This window comes from Octodon degus, unplaced genomic scaffold (genome assembly GCF_000260255.1).
Source record: "Octodon degus isolate 3935 unplaced genomic scaffold, OctDeg1.0 scaffold00042, whole genome shotgun sequence".
Classification (NCBI taxonomy): domain Eukaryota; kingdom Metazoa; phylum Chordata; class Mammalia; order Rodentia; family Octodontidae; genus Octodon; species Octodon degus.
In genome coordinates, this window is record NW_004524618.1 from 3,495,720 (window position 1) to 3,513,431 (window position 17,712).

A 17,712-nucleotide genomic window follows, 5' to 3' on the forward strand; every position below is an offset into this window, starting at 1 on the left:
TTATTACATTTATTTATTGTGTGTGTGTGTGTGTGTGTGGCCAGCTCAGCCCACCAGGGGGCAGGGCTGGCTGGCATGTGGTGCTGGAGGATTGAACTGCGGTCCCTGTGCTTTGCCAAACTTGTTTCAAGTAGGTGCTTTAGACCACTGAGCCATCTCTCCAGCCCCAACCCCTCTATTTTTAAATCGTAGAACCGAGGTTCTGGCCAGTAAGTTCCTCCAGAGAAGAAATGTAAGAGGGAAACTACTGCTGACACCAAGGAGCTTTTCTGACTTGGGGATGGCACATAGTAGGACCCCAGGGAGCTGAGTCGCTGATTCTGACCTGCAGCCCCTGCAGAACCACCTTGCTACTCCGGCCTCCTTTCCTGAGCTGTTTCTGCTTAAGTAACACATGCTATGGTCCTCTCACTTGTACAAGTGACCCTAACACCTGCTCTGGCCTCTCTTCCCCCACGATGGCTTGGTTCTTTACTTTCAGAAACAGGTTATTCACATCTTTTTTTAGTACTGGGAATAGAACTCAGGACCTTGCATTTCAGTTACATACTTTTTTTTTTTTTTTTTTTCCGGAACCAGGGATTGAACTCAGGCCCTTACGCTTGCCAGGGAAGCGCTTATTCCACTGAGCCATCTCCCCGGCCCCTCAGTTACATACTTCTAAGTGGCCATTTTCTTTTCTAAATAAATACATGGATGTTGAACAAAGAGAACGCCGCCTTCCCTCACTAGTTAGAGCCTGGTCAGAGGCTCTGGATTCCAGGCCATCAGTGGGGACACCCGTGGACTGAATACCCAGACTGGTCTCTGCTGAAGAGAGCGTTCTCTTGTTCCGCTACAGGACAGAGGGTTGGAGTCGGCGTCTCTCACCACAGAGTCCCAGGTGTGGACGCTGAACCTGAGCGTCAGTCTGCCAGAGAGAGACCAGGACAGTGAGCCGAGGCGGGGTGGGGGAGGTTAGAAGACACACCCAAAGCAGGCCCAGGGCTCGGGAACCACACCTGTCCACAGTCTCCACACGGGAGATCGTCCTTGGCCAGCCACTGAGGCCATGAGCTGAAAATGCCAAGGGCAGGAAAGCGCAGGCACAGGGCTTACTACGTCACCCCAAGTAAGAGCTGCCCCCATCCAGAAGCTGGGCTTGAATGGGGATCCACAGAAAGCCTATGAACTTTTTTTTTTTTTTTTTTTTGCTCCGAATGCCCTCAGGGGTGGTTTGGCTGGCTGGAGTGTTGTGGGGATCGAACTACACCAACCTGAGGCTGCCAGCTTTGTGGAAGCAGCCACTGAAACAACTGAGCTAAGGCCAGGCCCCCTTAAGGGGTTTTTTTTTTGTTGTTGTTTTTAAGCCTATGAACTTTTAAGGCCTTTAAGATGGAAGAACAAGCCAGGAGACACCGACCTGTAATCCCAGCTCTTGGGAGGTTGATGCAGGAAGATTGCTGCAAGTTCAGACCAGCATGGGCTATAAAGGGAACTCAAGGCCAGCCTGAACTGCACAGCAAAACCCTGTCTCAAAAAGACCAAAAAAAAAGGCTAGAAGAACAGATGGACCGCACAGGGCTGAGATCCTAGGAGAAGGCAGTGAGACAGGAGGGTGGACTACTGGTACAGCCAGTGACATCTCCAAGTCATCTACAAATGCTGGACCCAGAAGATATAAAAACAATAGCCCAGCGTGGTGGGGTGGTGCATGCCTGTAATCTCAGCACTTATGAGGCTGAGGCAGGAGGCTTATTACAAGTTCAAGGCCAGCCTAGGATATGTAGTGAGTTTAAGACTAGCCTGTACCACACAGTAAGATCCTGTCTCAAAAACAAAAAACAAAAAAATAGTAAAAACGAAGAGGTGTTGAGGACACAGTAGACTTCCTTAAAAAAAAATTCACTTTGGTGTCATAAACCCGCACCGCACAGCTTGCACTGGAGGACAGATACAATCACTTGAGGACACAATGAAATCCTTCCAATCCCAAGAGGCGGCATCTTCAAAGCATCACAAGACAAGGGGACAGCTGCAGCAGAAGATAACCCAGGGTGTGAAAGAAAACCTCTGAGGCAACTGAAGGAGGAGGAAATGCATGACTGGAACTCAGCGGAGATGCCTCACGTAGCGCAAGCTGCCAAGCGGGAGCTACACAACATCTACAAAAGGACAGCTGAAGATATGGAAAAATAATTAGAGAAACGCTTCTTCTATCAGACCACGATCTTTCCTAAGAGAAGAAAGCTCAAGGGATTGCACAGAAGTGCTGTGGATCCAGAGAAAGGCCCGCAGACTACAAAAATGAACACCAGGACATGTTCTATATATTTATGAAAATATTACATTGAAACCTGTATTTTGTAAAATTTATAGCTACTAATAAAAATACATTAAATAGAAAATGATGCCCACAGACAACTGCTAGCAAGTTCCTGTGGCAGCCTTTTCCTGGGGGCCATTTTGTGCTCATGCTTCCCATGTAACCCACAGAAGCCTCTATGTACCAGGGGTCCCAGGTCCTCAAGCCCCCCAGAGGAGGAGGACAGTTGTAAGGGCTCAGGGACCCGGCGTCTCTGGTAGGTTTAAAGCAGCCTTCAAGCAGATGCCCTCGCATATCCACAACCACAGCAAGACATTCTCCTGTTACCTCTTTTTAAAAGAACAGTACCTGGATGGATCACCTTTCAGCTTAATTGCTCATATTTTATTGATGCTATAATTGGTCTACTGAAATCTGATAGCAATAAAATGCCTAAGATAATATTTTCAAACATAGATCAATAGTAACACAATTCTTATGAATACAGTGGCTGTGAGTGTTGATGGGAGACTGCTTCCAGAACTCTGTGCAGATATAAAAACTGAGGTCGCTCAAGTCCTTATAGAAAGTGGCCATTAGCACTTGCATATAACCTACCCATGTCCTCCCAAGGACTTATTTTTTTATGTATGTAGTACAGGCTCTCCAGGGTCTAACACACAGATTGGACTTGTAGTGATCCTCATATTTTCAGCCTCCCCAGAGTTGGGATTACAGATGTGTGACACCACGCCAAGTCTCAGTGGCCATCTCAGCATGCCCTGGGGGTGGGGCCAGCACAGCACACTGGGGATTGAACCCTGGTCCCTGCACCTGTCAAAGCAGGCGCTTTAGTCCACTGAGCTATTTGGCTGGCCCTCTCCAGAGGACTTTAGATGATTACTTATACTGCCCATACAATACGAATACAACACAAATGGTACAAAAGTAGTTGTTATACCAAGCTATTTAGGGACTAATTTAAAATAAGTGGGGCTGGGGAGATGGCTCAGTGGAATAAGCACTTCCCTGGCAAGCACAAGGGCCTGAGTTCAATCCCTGGTTCTGCCAAAATAAATAAATAAATAAATAAATAGCTGTACATGCAGGCTGGCGAGATGACTCAGTGGTCTAAAGCACCTACTTGGAACAAGCTTGGCAAAGCACAAGGACCACGGTTCGATCCCCCAGCACCACATGCCAGCCAGCGCAGCCCCCTGGTGGGCTAAGCTGGCCACACACACACACACTCTAAATTAATTAATTAATTAATTAAAAAAAAAAAAGCTGTACATGCTTTCAGTATAGACACAGATTTTTCCCCCAAATATTATCAACCCCAGACTGGTTGTACCTATGGATGAGGAACATATGGACGTGAAGGTGGGCTGCAGAGTTCATCTACTGTATTGCATTTGCTAGGAACTGAGAGTGTAAGCACCGTACGTGGATGGAAAAATAAGGGATTGTTATGTGGTGTTATATTTTTAGATTTCATTTTATGGTTCCTGGCTTATGACTCTCTTCAATGCAGGTCACAGAAAATAATTCTTTCATTGTTGTTTTTTTCTTTTCTTTTTGGCAGAACCAGGGATTGAACTCAGGCCCTTACGCTTGCCAGGGAAGTGCTTATTCCACTGAGCCATCTCCCCAGCCCTCTTTTTCTTTTCTTTTCTTTCTTTTGAGACAGGGTCTTGCTATATAGGCCAGGCTGACCTCAGTCTCTCAGCAATCCTCCTGACTCAGCCTCCTAAGTGCTGGGATTACAGGCGTGCACCACCACACCTGGCTCATAGAAACTAGTTCTGCTAAGCTTTAGTTGGCCATGACCCGACTCTCAGACCTATGCTGTCCAGCAGTAGGTCCTGGACTCTCCTCCCTCCAGAGGAGTCCTGCCCCTCTCCCTGGGAGAATCTGAACAGGCAGGTCTGCTGGGTGTCCCCACCTGGTGTCTTCGCAGAGGATCATGGAAATTTTGTCCGTCTATATTTCAACACAGCTGTTCACACTTCCATCATGACTGTGCACTGAAGTGTCCCACAAAAGCCCAAAAGACGAGGCTCTGAGGGGCTCCAGATAGCGTCCAGGAGGTGGCGGCTCAGTGCCACCTCTCCCTCCCCTGCCTAGCCATCTCTCCAGACGTAGCCAGTCCTGTCAGCTGCCCATCTGTGGGAGCCCTGATTTACCACCAGATGGTCAGAAGCCCAGTAAAAACAACTAGGACTTTCGGCTGACATCACAGGTGCAGAGCATCCAGGGGACGGAGCCTCAACCTGTGGGATCTGACGCCATCTCAGGTAGATGGAGTCAAAACTGAGACTAGAGGGCGCCCAGGCGGCACCCACTGCAGAACTGCCTGCCCGCTTGCTGGGCGAGAGAACAGCTTCTGCCTCTGAGGGTCCGTTTTCTGTGCTGCCTGAATAAGAGCAGGGTTTTTACTAACACACAGCTATGTTTTAACCGATCAAAGTTCGACACAGGGCCGGGCCAAATAGCTCAGCGGATTAAAGTGCCAACAAGCAGGCACAGGGGCCAGGGGTTCAATCCCCAGGCCTGCTATGCCGGCCCTGCCCCCTGGGGACACTGAGACAGCAGCGAGTGAGACTGGGCATGGTAGCGCGTCTGTAATCCCAGCACCTTGGAGGCTGTAAACAGGAGAATCACTAAGAGTCCGATCTAGTAGCGAAACCCTGAACCCCCTGTAGCCTTTCCTAAAATATACAAAAGAAAAAAAAAAAGTTTGACATGTTAAAACTTTTTAAAACAATGACCATTCCTGAGTTTTATGAGCTAGTATTAAAAGCCTTTTCCCCCCAAAACAAAAAGCAAAATCAAAAACCTAAATATCATCTCCACTACAGTCAAATCTGACAAAAGTTTTATTCCTTTAAACCCTAAATTCTTAGGGCTAGGGACGTGACATTTTTGCAGACATCTGGCACCACGATTCTAATACTAAATTCACACTTCGGTTAAATAAATTTCACAGGTTTAGGGCACAATCCCCACAAGACCACCCTCAGTTCAGTTTCTAGCTCCACTTTTTGTGGAGGCCCTCAGGCAACCTTCACTTTTGACCAACTAGCTACAAACACGGAGGCTCCACACTCTCTTCCTCAGGTGTAAGACACAGAGCTCAGAGGTGCTCCGGCCGAGCTAAATGAAGAGATGGTATAGGGCAAGGTCTGGGGCATCCCGGTGTGAGGTGTGAAGCCTCGTGGCCTTGGCCAACTCATCTTCTGACACACCAATGTATGGTGACCAACCAGGAACACTCACCCAGGCCTCACTGTGCAGTTTTTACTGGGGTTTCCTAATGTAGGTCTCACGGCCATATGACTGAATTCCTGAATCTCCAAGGGTTCAGACCCATACAACTTGGGTCCAAACCCCTGCCATCTCAGAGGAAGGCTGATCTTTCTGGGCAGACAGTTCCAATCTTGAAACTAAGGGGTCAGCACAAGGCAAATGATTAACAGACACTCAAGCATGGTAACTGTGGTGAACTGTCACAAACAACAAAGACACTCCTCTCCCTGAGACAACTGCAGGGATTTAGCGAGTACGGCCCAGGGCCCGGGACAAAGCCAGGAGAATTCTTTATCACAGCAAACACTGAATTCATATTTTGTCAATTTTTGGATGATCTTCACCATCTTAAGATTTTTTGTTTAAACATTTCTAACTTTCATGTGGTCACAAGTTTCCTTTGGGAGCTTGTGTGCAAGGACTGAACTGAGGGAGGAGGAGAGGCGGGGGAGGGGAGGGATGGGGAGGGGCCTATCACTGGGCTACATCTCTGGCCTTTTTTAAAATCTTGAGACAGGATCTTAAATGGCCCAGGCTAGCCTCAAATGTGCAGTCCTGCCTCAGCCTCTTAAACAGTAGGGATTACAGACATCCACTATCATGCCTTGCTGCAAGTTTCCTTTTTCTGGTAAACCAAACCAAACCAACAAAACGAAACCTAGACAAATGATGTTCCATACCCCTCTGAACCCCACAGTCTGAAGACAATCACTAAAATTATGGCTGATATCTACTTCAATCATGAGGTTTCCTTTTTTTTAAAAAAAGCAAAAATCAGCAATACTAGATCTCACGGGTTTGCTTTAGCACAACACAACATCCTCTGCCTGCAGGAGAAAGAAGCCCCCTCCCCCGTCCGACACTTGCTGTTCACCCACAGATCTTCAAGAGAAGCTGGCATTTGGTGTGAATTAATTTCTTCCTGAGGAGATGAGCTATGAAGAATACCAGATTGTTGTGGAAAATGGAAAACTATGGGGGAGGCTGGCTGCCTTCCAAGGAAGAAAACAGACCACGTCCAACAATAGCACAGAAATAAAGGTGAGGTGAAAAACCAGCACAGAAGGTCTCAGCATAAGGTCACTCAAATACATTTGTGTAGAATCAGAATCACACGAAACCTCATCTCTTAACTGGATACTTGAGATTCCTGCTTCTGACTCACACACAGCTTGCTATTCACAAGGCTGCGACCAGAAGGCTGCACTCAAAGAGCAAAGAGTTTAAACAAACATCTCATACAGCACAGTCAACACGTGAAGACCCACCCGTGGCTACTTGACTTCTTCAAATCTGTGCCAAATGATATTTGTTGTACGTTTAGACGAATCTTTTAGGTTATTTCTATGGTGTTTTTGTTTTTCGGTACCAGGGATCAAACTCAGGACCTTGTGCTTGCCAGGCAAGCACTTATTCCACTGAGCTATCTCCCTGGCTCTTCTAGGTATCCTCAATGAAAAAGATTTAGCTTTAAATGTATAATGCTTTGTTCCTTTAATTGCTGTTTCTTTTTCTTTTGGCTTTTTGAGATGAGGTCTCATTATATAGTCCAGCCTGGCCTGAATCATCACCTTACCTACCCAGTGCATAGTGGGGTAACAGCTACTTCTGCCAAGCCTACTCCCACAGCTGTTCCTTGGGGGCCCAACCCCTCTGTGCCAGGCCTCTTCAAGGGGCTGCGGTTATACAGGTGAACAAGACAGAACAGGCTTTTTTCCAGGGAGCTTAAACTCTAATTCAATAAAAAACAGACCCGCACAAAATCAGGCATGGATAATGCAGATTTTTACAAAGAAGAAACCTAAGCTTTACAAGTGAGCCACATGGCCTCGAAGAGCGAATAGGGCACAAGGAGGCCCAAGAATGCCCAGTCCCAGGTCTTTCCCCCAACAGAGACGCTGAGAAAAACTGAGCATTTTTCTATCTGAAGGACCTTAAGCACTAGTAAAAACCTTCTTCTGCGAAAGGTTACTCCCCCAAAGCATCTATTTTTTTTTTTTTAATAGATTTTTTAACTAGCAGAGAGATGACTCACTGGAGGATCCAAGCTAGGTTGTTTTCAAAGTCACTGCGGGGAAGGCCTCCTGACAGCCCCTATGCAGCAAGGGGGCGCAGCATGGGGGGTCTACCAGGCTGCCCGGCCACGTACCTGGAACTTGGCAGGATTCCTTCATGGCCAGGATATCCCTGATGTAGAGTTTTGCAAAGGCTACAAACACAGGATCCAAGCCCCACGAGAGGGAAGAGGGCTCGTCACCCTGGCTGGACTCGGAATGCATCAAGAGGCTACAATGTGACATCCACTTCAGCTAACCCTACAGCCTCTCTCCTTCAGTCAAGGGCCTATATGAGACACAAAAACCAGGATGGGGGACGTTTAGTGGGAAAACCGACGTGGCCAGGAAGCGGTCCCCAGGCGCCAGGCAACCGGAAGGCTGGCAGACGCAAGCCCAGCATCTGGAGCCCAGATTCTTTCCCAGAATTACCAGCCTCAAAACAGCAAACAACTTTCCACTCTGGGGAGAGCCGTCCAGCTAGGAGCACCCTGAAGCTGCTTTACCGAGTGGGCCCGGGGGTCACCGGCGCCCCCGCGGCCGCACGTCGGCGGGGGCGCAGAAGGGGGCCTGTCCCTCGGCTCCGCACCTCCGGGGTGAGCCGCCAAAATGAAAGGGGAAAGAGACCCGAGGGGCTGGCAGCCTCTCCCACCAGGCCCACGCCGTTTCCCGCAGCACGCGAGCCTGGCTCGGCGACGGAACTGCCGGCGGCCGCGTCGGGGCCGCTGAGGGGGCGACCCTTCCCCAGACCGCGACAGTCCCCGCTCCGCCCGCCGCTTTTCCGCTTCCCGCCGCCAGCGCCTTGCTGCGCCCCGCCCCATCCGGGCCAGGCCCCGCCCACTCGCAAAGTCCCGCCCACCGCGCGCCCTGTGCCTGCGGCCCCGCCCCACGCTCTCCTGCGGGGGGCGGGGCTGCGAGGCGGCCGGCCAACTTTGCGAGCAAGCCGGCTCCGCGGTGCTAAGAGCCGCTTCTGGAGGCCTGCAGGGGCTTCCCGATTCCCGCAGCTCTGATCCAGCCTTCCACCTGGCCCCTTTGCACCACCCCTCGGTAGTGACGGAGTCCTCAAGGTGCTGGAACAAGGTCCAAATTTTTTGTTTTGGCGCCTGATGTATTCGGCAAACAACGCAGTAAGGCAGAGCCAGAAGCAGCCTTGCATGTGGCTTTTTTAACGTGTTTACTCACCGCAGATAAAGGAGCCATGCAGTCTGCAGGCTCATTTGGAGATAATGTCAGTGTCTAAATTTAAGCCTTGAGTGCGCGAGGCCTGCCTAGTCCTTGCCTGAGACCAGCCCTGCAGGGTCATGACAATACGTTTTTTCTGTTCCATCCACAGTCTGCAACAGTGAACTAGTCTTGTTCCACTGCCACTGTGCCGTAACTAGAGATGGCCAGAGTTCTCCCTAATTTATGGACCTCTGACATGGTAGGAGGAGGAGGAGGAGGTTTCCCCAGCAGCCCCGTTCTGGGAGGCAGGCGGTTGCCAAAGAGATACTTGCTAAACTATTTATCAGAGACAGAACTTCAAGCAGCTGGAATGGAAAATGTGTGTCACTAGAACCACGGCATTCAGTTACCTTCTTGGCCACGGAAGAAGCAAAAAACAGAGTGCTTGGTACAGGGCGGCCTCACCCAGGTTCTACTTCAAGAAAGAGTTGGGCCCGTGGAGTTTTAAGATCTAATTAAGAGAAGACACACTCTCTAATAGAAGGGAGGCTGTCCCCAAGGAAACACCTCCAGTAGGACAGGTGCTCCCAGCTCACCTGTCAGGTGGGCAGAGACAGGTTGGGTGGCATTTTCCTGACTGCACACAGTTGCTACAGGGTGGAACCCAAGAAGGGAATCATGGGTTCATGTATTGAGAAGCTGAGATGACTTCCGGAGTGACTCTTAACGACTGAGGGCAGAATGCTTGGAATAGGAGCCCTTAGACTCCCAGTTTATTACTAGTCTTGGGGCAGGCCACACCCAGAAGCTGTCAGGAGAGAAGACTGCCCCTCATGTTTTACAATGAATGGAGGACTCCTTGAAATCAAGGGGTACTCATTTGGGTCTGAGCCCCAAAGCTTAAAGGAGCAGATTGTAACTGGTATGTAGGGTAAGATGTGGAACGGAATTCCCAGGCTGTAGAAGCACCCAAAGGAGTCCGAGAGGTCCCTTCATCCCTTCAGGCTCCAGCGCTATGGGTTTCAGAGTCCACGATGTACTGCCTGTACATGTGGGTGTGGAACTTAACCAACCTCTCAGCTCCGGGCAGGACTCCCCAGCACTGCAGAGCAATATTCAAAGACCCCACAGTTACCACATTGTACTCGGAAGTCTTTCCTATGGCTTCTCAATGTGAGGTAACTTGTTTTCTAGAGACTTTTTTTTTTTATATAAAATGCACAATCCTTTCTAGCAAGTTAAGATTTTAGCAAGCTCTTCCAGAAAAAAAGGGGAATCAAGCTGTGTATATCTTATGTCTCAAAGCTCAAACTATCTTGCTATAACTATTTTTTGACATCTTTATGGGTAGAATGGAGTTTGTCCACTTGCAAGCCAGGTTAGATGTTCTGTCTAAAGTTCATTATTGGCTGGGGAGGTAGCTTTGTGCTCTAAGTGCCTGCCTGGTAAGTGCAAGGACCCGGGTTTGATCACTGGTACTTCATGCCGCACCAGCCTGTAAACCGGGCATGATGGTGCACACCTGTAATCCCAGCACTACGGAAGCTGAGATAGGAGAATCAGTACAAGTCAGAGCTGTGTAGGGAGACCCTGTACCAAAGAAATAAAAGATTAAAAAACATTCGAAGTTTATTATTGACAAAGACTTTCTCCTTGACCAAATACATATGCTTCTCTGAGAGCCTCTTAATTCCTCAACCTTGGCCCATAAAATTTGAACAAATATTAACATAGTTTCTAACAGCTCCAAGCTTCATCCTGGTCCCACTTAAATGTCTATTTGAGTGATCCTTTCCCTCCCCTTCCCTTCCCTTTCCTTCCCTTCTCTCTTCTCTGTCCTACCCCACCCCTCCTTCTCTCTGTTTCTCTGTCTGTCTCTCTCACACATGCACTCAAGCACGTGCATGTGCACACGCACACTCATTGCCTTGCCTCATAAGCATACTTTTCTTACTCTCCTGACATGTCATCAGGCTCCAGGTTTAAGAAATAGACCTCTGGGAAGTCTCCACCCATTTAACTCCTGCCCTCTACCATACCATCTTGCTCTCCTTGCAAAGCTACGCTCTGTAGCTAGCCCAGGCATTCCCTGTCCGGACTTCCCCACGCTGAATCTCCAGTTTAACCCACCGTAAGCTGGCCCACTTCAGTCTCCACCTGCTCCCTCTCCAGCCCAGCACTCCGCTGGAACTGCTTTCCTAGGCTTAGCGGTGCCATTTAGGTCGTCGCACATGGAGACCTCTCCTTTCCTTATCATTCTTCTGCACTCCCCTCGGTCTTCTAGTGTTCGTTGATGAGTTAGTCATATCCTCTCTAGCCCACTTTGGCTTCCTAAGATCCTTCCTGGTTTCCCTCTGGTCTCTCTGGTCCTTCTCAGCCTGCTTTTCTGCAGTTTATCCCTTATACACTAATGTTCCCTGAGGTCTAGTGCTTTGCTTATATCCCCAGCCCTGCCCTCTCCTTCTTCACTTGGGTTATTGCTAATCTAAGTGTCAGTTTCATTTTACACATTTTGAGCTTACTTGTTAGGTACACATATATTTCTAATTGTTACATCTCCCTGTGTATTCACTTGGTGTTGTCAAATGTCTCCCTGTCACGGCTTTTCTCTAGATATCCCCCAAAGCCTCATGCAGTCAGTCTTAGGTGGGGCTTTCCAGAGGTGGCTGAGTCTAGGCGGGGTCGTGGCTGTGATGCTGGGATTGATTCACAGTGCAATGCCTGCATAGAATATGAGAGAGACAGAGCGGCTTATTGGTGGCCGCGTGTCAGTTGCTGCTTGCTGCCTTCCTCCTGCCACGCACGGTTTGCCCTCTGCTCTGCCATCCCTCCTTGGAACCAGGCCACGATGGACTGCAACTCTTATGGGGAGCTTACTTCTCAAACAGGCTCTGAGTTGCTCTCCTGTCCGCCTGGAGTTAGGTTCCAGGTTCTTCTGGTCCCAAGCACAGACTTGGATGAAACAAGCAAAAAACAAAACAAACAAAACCAAAAAGTAACAGTTTATTCAAGAAAGTAAAAGTGGTAAGTGGGGAGGAGCTGCAGCACAAGCCTGAGCCAGTAGAGAGAAAAGCGGGGTGAAAACAAACAGGGAGGTGCATGCTGCATGCGGGAAACAGTGCGGGCGGGCAGCTACGGAAAGCTACGACAGCAAACTCTTTGTGGCTTTGTTGTGCCCTTTGCGTTGTCCAAATCTTCAGTGAGAACGTCTCCTCATGTGTCCTGAGAGGTGGTCCATGTCCCAGGCTGACCTCAGGTCTCGGCCACAGCACAGCTCTCAGGAGAAGTCCACACGCAGGGATTTGGGAATTATTCTGTGCATGCTTCCAGGACCTTGTAATTAGCAGGTTACATCTACTATCCCAGCCAGCTTCGCTCTGTCCTGATCTCCTACCTCAAAACCTCTATAAACTGTGAGCCAGTTAACTACGGGTGTTGGGTTGTTTGTCTCAGTAATGAAGAAAGTACTGATGAAACCCCTTCTGTCTCAAGTACCAGTTCCCGTCTGGAAGCCTGCTTCGGCACCCTCGTGAGCACTGCGGCTCGCTAACGGCTACTACACAGTAGATTGCGTATATGGGCATACCTAGGCTCAGGGTACTCTGCTTTGCTGTGCTTCACAGATAGTATATTTTTCACAAACTGAAGGTTTTCTGGCATCAAGTGAGTCTCCCAGCAGCGCAGATGGTCATCACCATTTTTTTAAACCAATAACATACTTTTCATTAAAGTATGTCCAATTGTTTTTGTTTTGCAGTACTGCAAATAGAGCCCAGAGTTTTATAATTGCCAGTGAGCTATATTCTCAATCTTTTTGAATTTTATTTTGAGACAGGATCTTTCTAAATTGCCCAGGCTGGCCCCAAACTTGTAATCCTCCTGGCACAGCCTCTTAAGTACCTGGGATTATAGGTATGTGCCACCACGTCTGGCTGTACATTGTTGTTGTTGTTGTTTAATATGGTTTATTAACACAGTGACAAATGCAGACGTAAGAAGTCTACAACGTATAACCAATCCACTGAGTGACTTCTATTCCACGCCTTACAGCTTATAGTTAACAGCTTAAGGTATTTCACTACAGGTTCTCACAAGTCCTGATTTAAACCTTTAAAGTAAATTCAAGGGGCTGGAGAGATGGCTCAGTGGTCTAAAGCACCTACTTAGAACAAGCTTAGCAAAGCACAAGGACCACGGTTCAATCCCCCAGCACCACATGCCAGCCGCCCCGCCCCCTGGTGGGCTGAGCTGGCCACACACACACACCACACACTCTCACTCTCTCTCTCTCTCAAATAAATAAAAAAAAAATTAAAAAAAATAAAGTAAATTCAATATAAAATAAAATACATTAACTATTCATTTCCTACATGGTGTCTTATAGCCACAACTATGATATATATATATATATATATATATATGAGATGACAGTCTTAAAAACTCTGTTAAATATCCATGTTCGCTTCTAAGAAGGGGACAAATTCCAATTTTTAAAACAAAAAGCATGCCATCTTACAATGACTTTACATAAATGGCCATGTGTGTAACCTGTACAAATGAAGCTGTTTAAAAATTACATACTATAAGCAATAGAATTCAAATGTCTAAGTGTACATTCTTTTCCTTACTATATTTCAGCCAATATGGTAGAACTAATGACTTGTAAAAGGTGCTAATACCAATTTTGTCTACTGTAGCAAGATACCTTAAGTTACAACAAAATCTTAGGAAATAAGACTGAATAATATGTTACGGAATGCCCTTCTCTTTACCAACTCCCACCCTCCCCTGCCCCTTCAAAATCGTAAGCAGCTCTCTTCTGCGACAGACAAATAATGTAAGAATTGTGAAAACTCAATTTATGTAGCGCATCTCTTGGTCCACTGTCTGGCCGTTCTGTCACGTTTTGCTCTGCTGGTCACATACTGAGTGGTAATACTTCCCACCAAAGTGTCGGCAGGGTTACAGTCTGTAAGACGTGAGCAGATAGAAAGGAGGACTTTAGAAATAGTGCTGGGCTCCAAATATCCTTCAATATATCCAAGCAAATAACTCCTTGACTGTTAATATTACAGTGATAGATTCTTTTTTTCTTTTTTTTATTGCGGAACCAGGGATTGAACTCAGGCCCTTGCGCTTGCCAAGCAAGTGCTTATTCTACTGAGCCATCTCCCTGGCCCTACAGCGATAGATCCTTGTCCGAAATGTAACCTCTGGAGGTTTGAAGGGATGTTCTGGAGTAAAAGTGATATCCAAGAAGACTACACCTCCTTCATACCCAGATCCCGGGGGTCCTAGAATGGTGGCTCTCCACTCCTAGATGTGGTCACCCTTAGGGCCAGCACTGCGCTTGGGCGGAGGGGCTCGAGCGATGTCGGCCAGCTCCTTCTGAGTCCTCTTGGCGCTGCTGGAGAGGAGCTTGGAGGTTTTGCTCATGCGGACTTTACTCTCCTTCTTCTTGGGGGTGTTTGTTTCTTTCCCGGTTTGCTGGTTGGAGGACGAAGAGGAGGAGCAGCTGGTGCTTGCCCTGGAATCGCCATCCGACATAGCGAGCCCCCCACGCCACCCCGCACGCAGCCCCTGCAGGGGAGGGACGAAACAGAAACACAAGGCCCTCCTGCAGGGAGCGTGACTACGAACTCGGCTCTGTCTGCGGCTCCGCTGCACCCGCCGCTCTTCCCCAAGTCCCCGGGCCGGCTGGGCTCCCGCGAGGCGGGCGCGGCTCGTTTGTTCCTTTCCGGCCCCAAGGAGGGGACGCAGCGAGCAGCCGCGCCCTCGCCCCCGGGACCCCCACCCGGCCGCCAGGGAGGAGCGGAGGAGGCGGAGGCGGGAAGGGGCGCGGGGTGGGCAGGGGCGCCCGGCGGATGCCCCGAGCAGCGCCCGCCCCCACCCCCACCCACCCCCGGGCGCCGGCTCCGACCGCTGTACTTCGTTTTTGAAGACATACCACATACTTAATAGAGAACATTATAGTATAGACATAACTTTAACATGCACTTGGAAATCAAAAAGTCTGTGTGACTCACTGTATTACAATATTTACTTTCTTGTGGTCTGGAACCAAACCTATGACTACAATTGGCTCTTGTTTCTAATGTCTTTTATGTAGGACTGTAGTTCTTACTTTTTAAATCTATGTAATCTCTATATTTTACCTGAGGTATTTAGACCATTCACATTTAGAAGTATTATTGGTATAATTGGATTTGATACTTTTCTATTTGTTCTGTGTATGGGAACTGTGTTTTTAATTGTTCAGTCTCTTCCTCTTCCTCCTTTTTTTTTTTTTTTCCTTTTTGAGACAGGGTTTCACCATATAGTTCAAGCTGGGCTTGAATTTCCTTTGTAGCCCAGGCTGGTCTCAAACTTGAAGCAATCCTCCTTACTCAAACCTCCCAAGTGCTGGGATTACAGGCATGTGCCACCATGCCAGGTTCTATTCCTCCTCGATTGCTCTATTTTGTATTCAATACTTTCTTTAGGACAACATTTAAATTATTCTGTTATTTTTGAAAAGAGTTATTTTAAGGGATTTTAACAACAATGTGCATTTAATTCATTGCAATTCATTTTATTACTTAATTGCAATCCATTTTATTAACTTAAATCCTGGAAAATACAGGATTTGCCTCACAATCCCTCTAGCCCTTCCCTCTTTCCTTCTGCCCTGCCATGGTGGCAGGACCGCGACCGGTACTCAGCTAACTTGACAGGACAAAGTGAGTGCAGTGACAGACCTGGGGGCAGGAATGCGGGAACGCCACAGGCTCCTCCCTGAAGTGCATTGGTTCTTCAGCGTTCCTGCTCTTGAGGTTGTTGTCCACCCTGGAGCTATTCTCAGAGCACCAAGATGGCTGTTAGGTCCACGTTGTCCAGCTTTCCAGTTGTATTTGGTGGCATGATTTGCTCAACCTTCCCATGGCTGGAAGCGCATGATGATTAGGTTTCAGTTCGCAGCAGGGGGGTTAGACAAGGACGCTCAGAATAGGGTTGAAGAACTGAATAATAGAACAAGGTCAGAAGGGGCCATTTGGAGAAACAGTTGCTCATGGCCCACACTGCCTCATGCAGGTGGGGGATGCCTGAGTCCTCAGAAGGCCGCGTGGACCCAGGGTGCACTTCCCTCACTGGAGCAGACATGACCGAAGCTTCTACTTCTGGAAGCAGAAATGACAGGAGAGCGCTGAGAGTGAGACACCCGCTTCTATTTCAACCAAGTAACTTCCCATGCCTGCCCGAGTGGTTTGCTTTGGCCGAAGAGGATTCAGGGATTGGTATGAAGACCTCTTCTGCAGAGAAGAGAGGAGCAGGAGGTCACCGGCCAGGTTCACCCTGCAGAAGAGAGAACGCTTCGTCATGGGGGATGTGTGCCCAAGAGTCAGAACTGTGTGCGTGACAGGGCTTTGCGTCTAGGACTTGGAAAGCTGTAACTTGAGGAAAGGGGAACGACTGGTGCCAGGACCTGGGGAGAGGGAACAGGAGCACTTTTTTTTTTTTTTTTTTTTTTTTTCATTACTGGGGATTTAAACCAGAATCTTTATACTGAGCTATATCTCTAGCCTTTTTCATTTTTATTTTGAGACTAAATCACTAAGTAGCCCAGGCTGGCCTGACATTTGTAATCCTCTTGCCTTAGACCCACATTGGGCTGGGATTAGAGGTGTGCCTCACCATGTCCCTTGGGGATCTGTTTTTCAATGAATAGTCTCAGTTTTGCAAGACAAGAAAGAATTCTGGAGATGGATGTGGTGATGTTTGCACAGTACTCTGAATATAAGGACATGATATTGTATTCTGAAAAAATGGTTAAGATGGTACATTTAATTGTAGCATATTTTAGTACAATTTTAAACATTGAAATGAGCAGCAATTGTTTTTTTTTAAAGTGAACTTCAGGGCAATACTGGGCATGGCTTGTAGTATGTAAACTTATGTGACAGTCACCTGTGTGCCACATTATGCGTGGTTATTTAAGCCACAAATCCAAGCAGTGTCTTGCCAAGGGTGGAGGTTCCCATGGTTACTAGCAGTTTATGAGATGGGTGGAGGCTTTAAAAAAAAAACTGGACTCACCATCACAATGAGGTAAGTGGAAACAAGCAAACCTTGGCTCTTGGCCCCAGTTTAGATACACACATTCGTGAGCAAGGCCACAACTTCCTCTGACAGATGCCAGGTATCCCTGTGTGAGCAGGGTGGGCAACATAGCCACTTCTCTGTGACCGCCAGCTACTAGTGGAAAATGCCTGTGACTTATTCTTATGCTTATCTTATTATAGAAATGCCTCATAGGTTGTAAATCATTTGGAACTATGGATTAACTTTCGAGGAAGGTGGATTAATACTCAGCAAAATAAGACAGGCTAAGAAAGATTAATTTTAAAAAAGTCCAAAAAACAAGATCTTTTGCGGGGGAGGAGACAAGATTTTTATAGAAGTTTTTAACATTGACTAATACATTGTACAAAAACACACATGCAACTTTAAAAGTAATTTAACAATTGGGAATATAGCTCAATGGCACTTGCCTGGCAAGCACAAGGTCCTGAGTCGATTCCCAGTACCAAAAACCACCCTACCCAAAAAAGAGTAATTTAAAATGATGGTGAGGTCTCTAATTTTTAAATGTTGAGTATATATAACTTAATAATAAGTTTTATTTTTAAATTGGCATCCCTGAATCTCACGAGTGTACTGTTGCTTGGAAGAAGCCAGACACAAGGGAGCGTATAGATTGAATGACTGTTTCTATCAAGCCCAGAACCGGCGGCTTGCTCTGCACTGTTGGTGAGAAGGCCGTGGCCACTCTTTTAGGCCGTGGCCACTCTTTTGCACGGTAAATAATAAGGGAACATGAAGGGCACTGTGTGGGCCTCCGTCATTCCACGTTCCTGACCTGAA

The 17,712-nt window shown here is 47.7% G+C and overlaps 1 protein-coding gene and 1 pseudogene across 5 annotated transcripts in view; both read right to left on the bottom strand.

Annotated features, from left to right (window-relative positions):
* The window catches only part of Stn1 (STN1, CST complex subunit), a 36,836-nt gene extending 28,406 nt beyond the window's left edge, over positions 1–8,430 (bottom strand). For 2 of the 5 annotated variants that reach the window (XM_023715530.1, XM_023715529.1), the window contains exons 1-2: positions 8,080–8,430; positions 7,743–7,936 (exon numbers count right to left, since the gene is read on the bottom strand). In XM_023715530.1, coding sequence (XP_023571298.1) covers positions 7,743–7,893 — 151 coding nt within the window. In that variant the 5' untranslated portion in view covers positions 7,894–7,936; positions 8,080–8,430. Of the gene's footprint in view, positions 1–7,742 lie in introns of all 5 variants that reach the window. The other 3 variants (XM_023715528.1, XM_023715527.1, XM_012514810.2) reach the window with 3 other exon arrangements.
* A 5,240-nt stretch (positions 8,431–13,670) lies between these two features.
* LOC101574495 lies at positions 13,671–14,360 on the bottom strand (annotated as a pseudogene).
* Between the last annotated feature and the right edge of the window lie 3,352 nt (positions 14,361–17,712).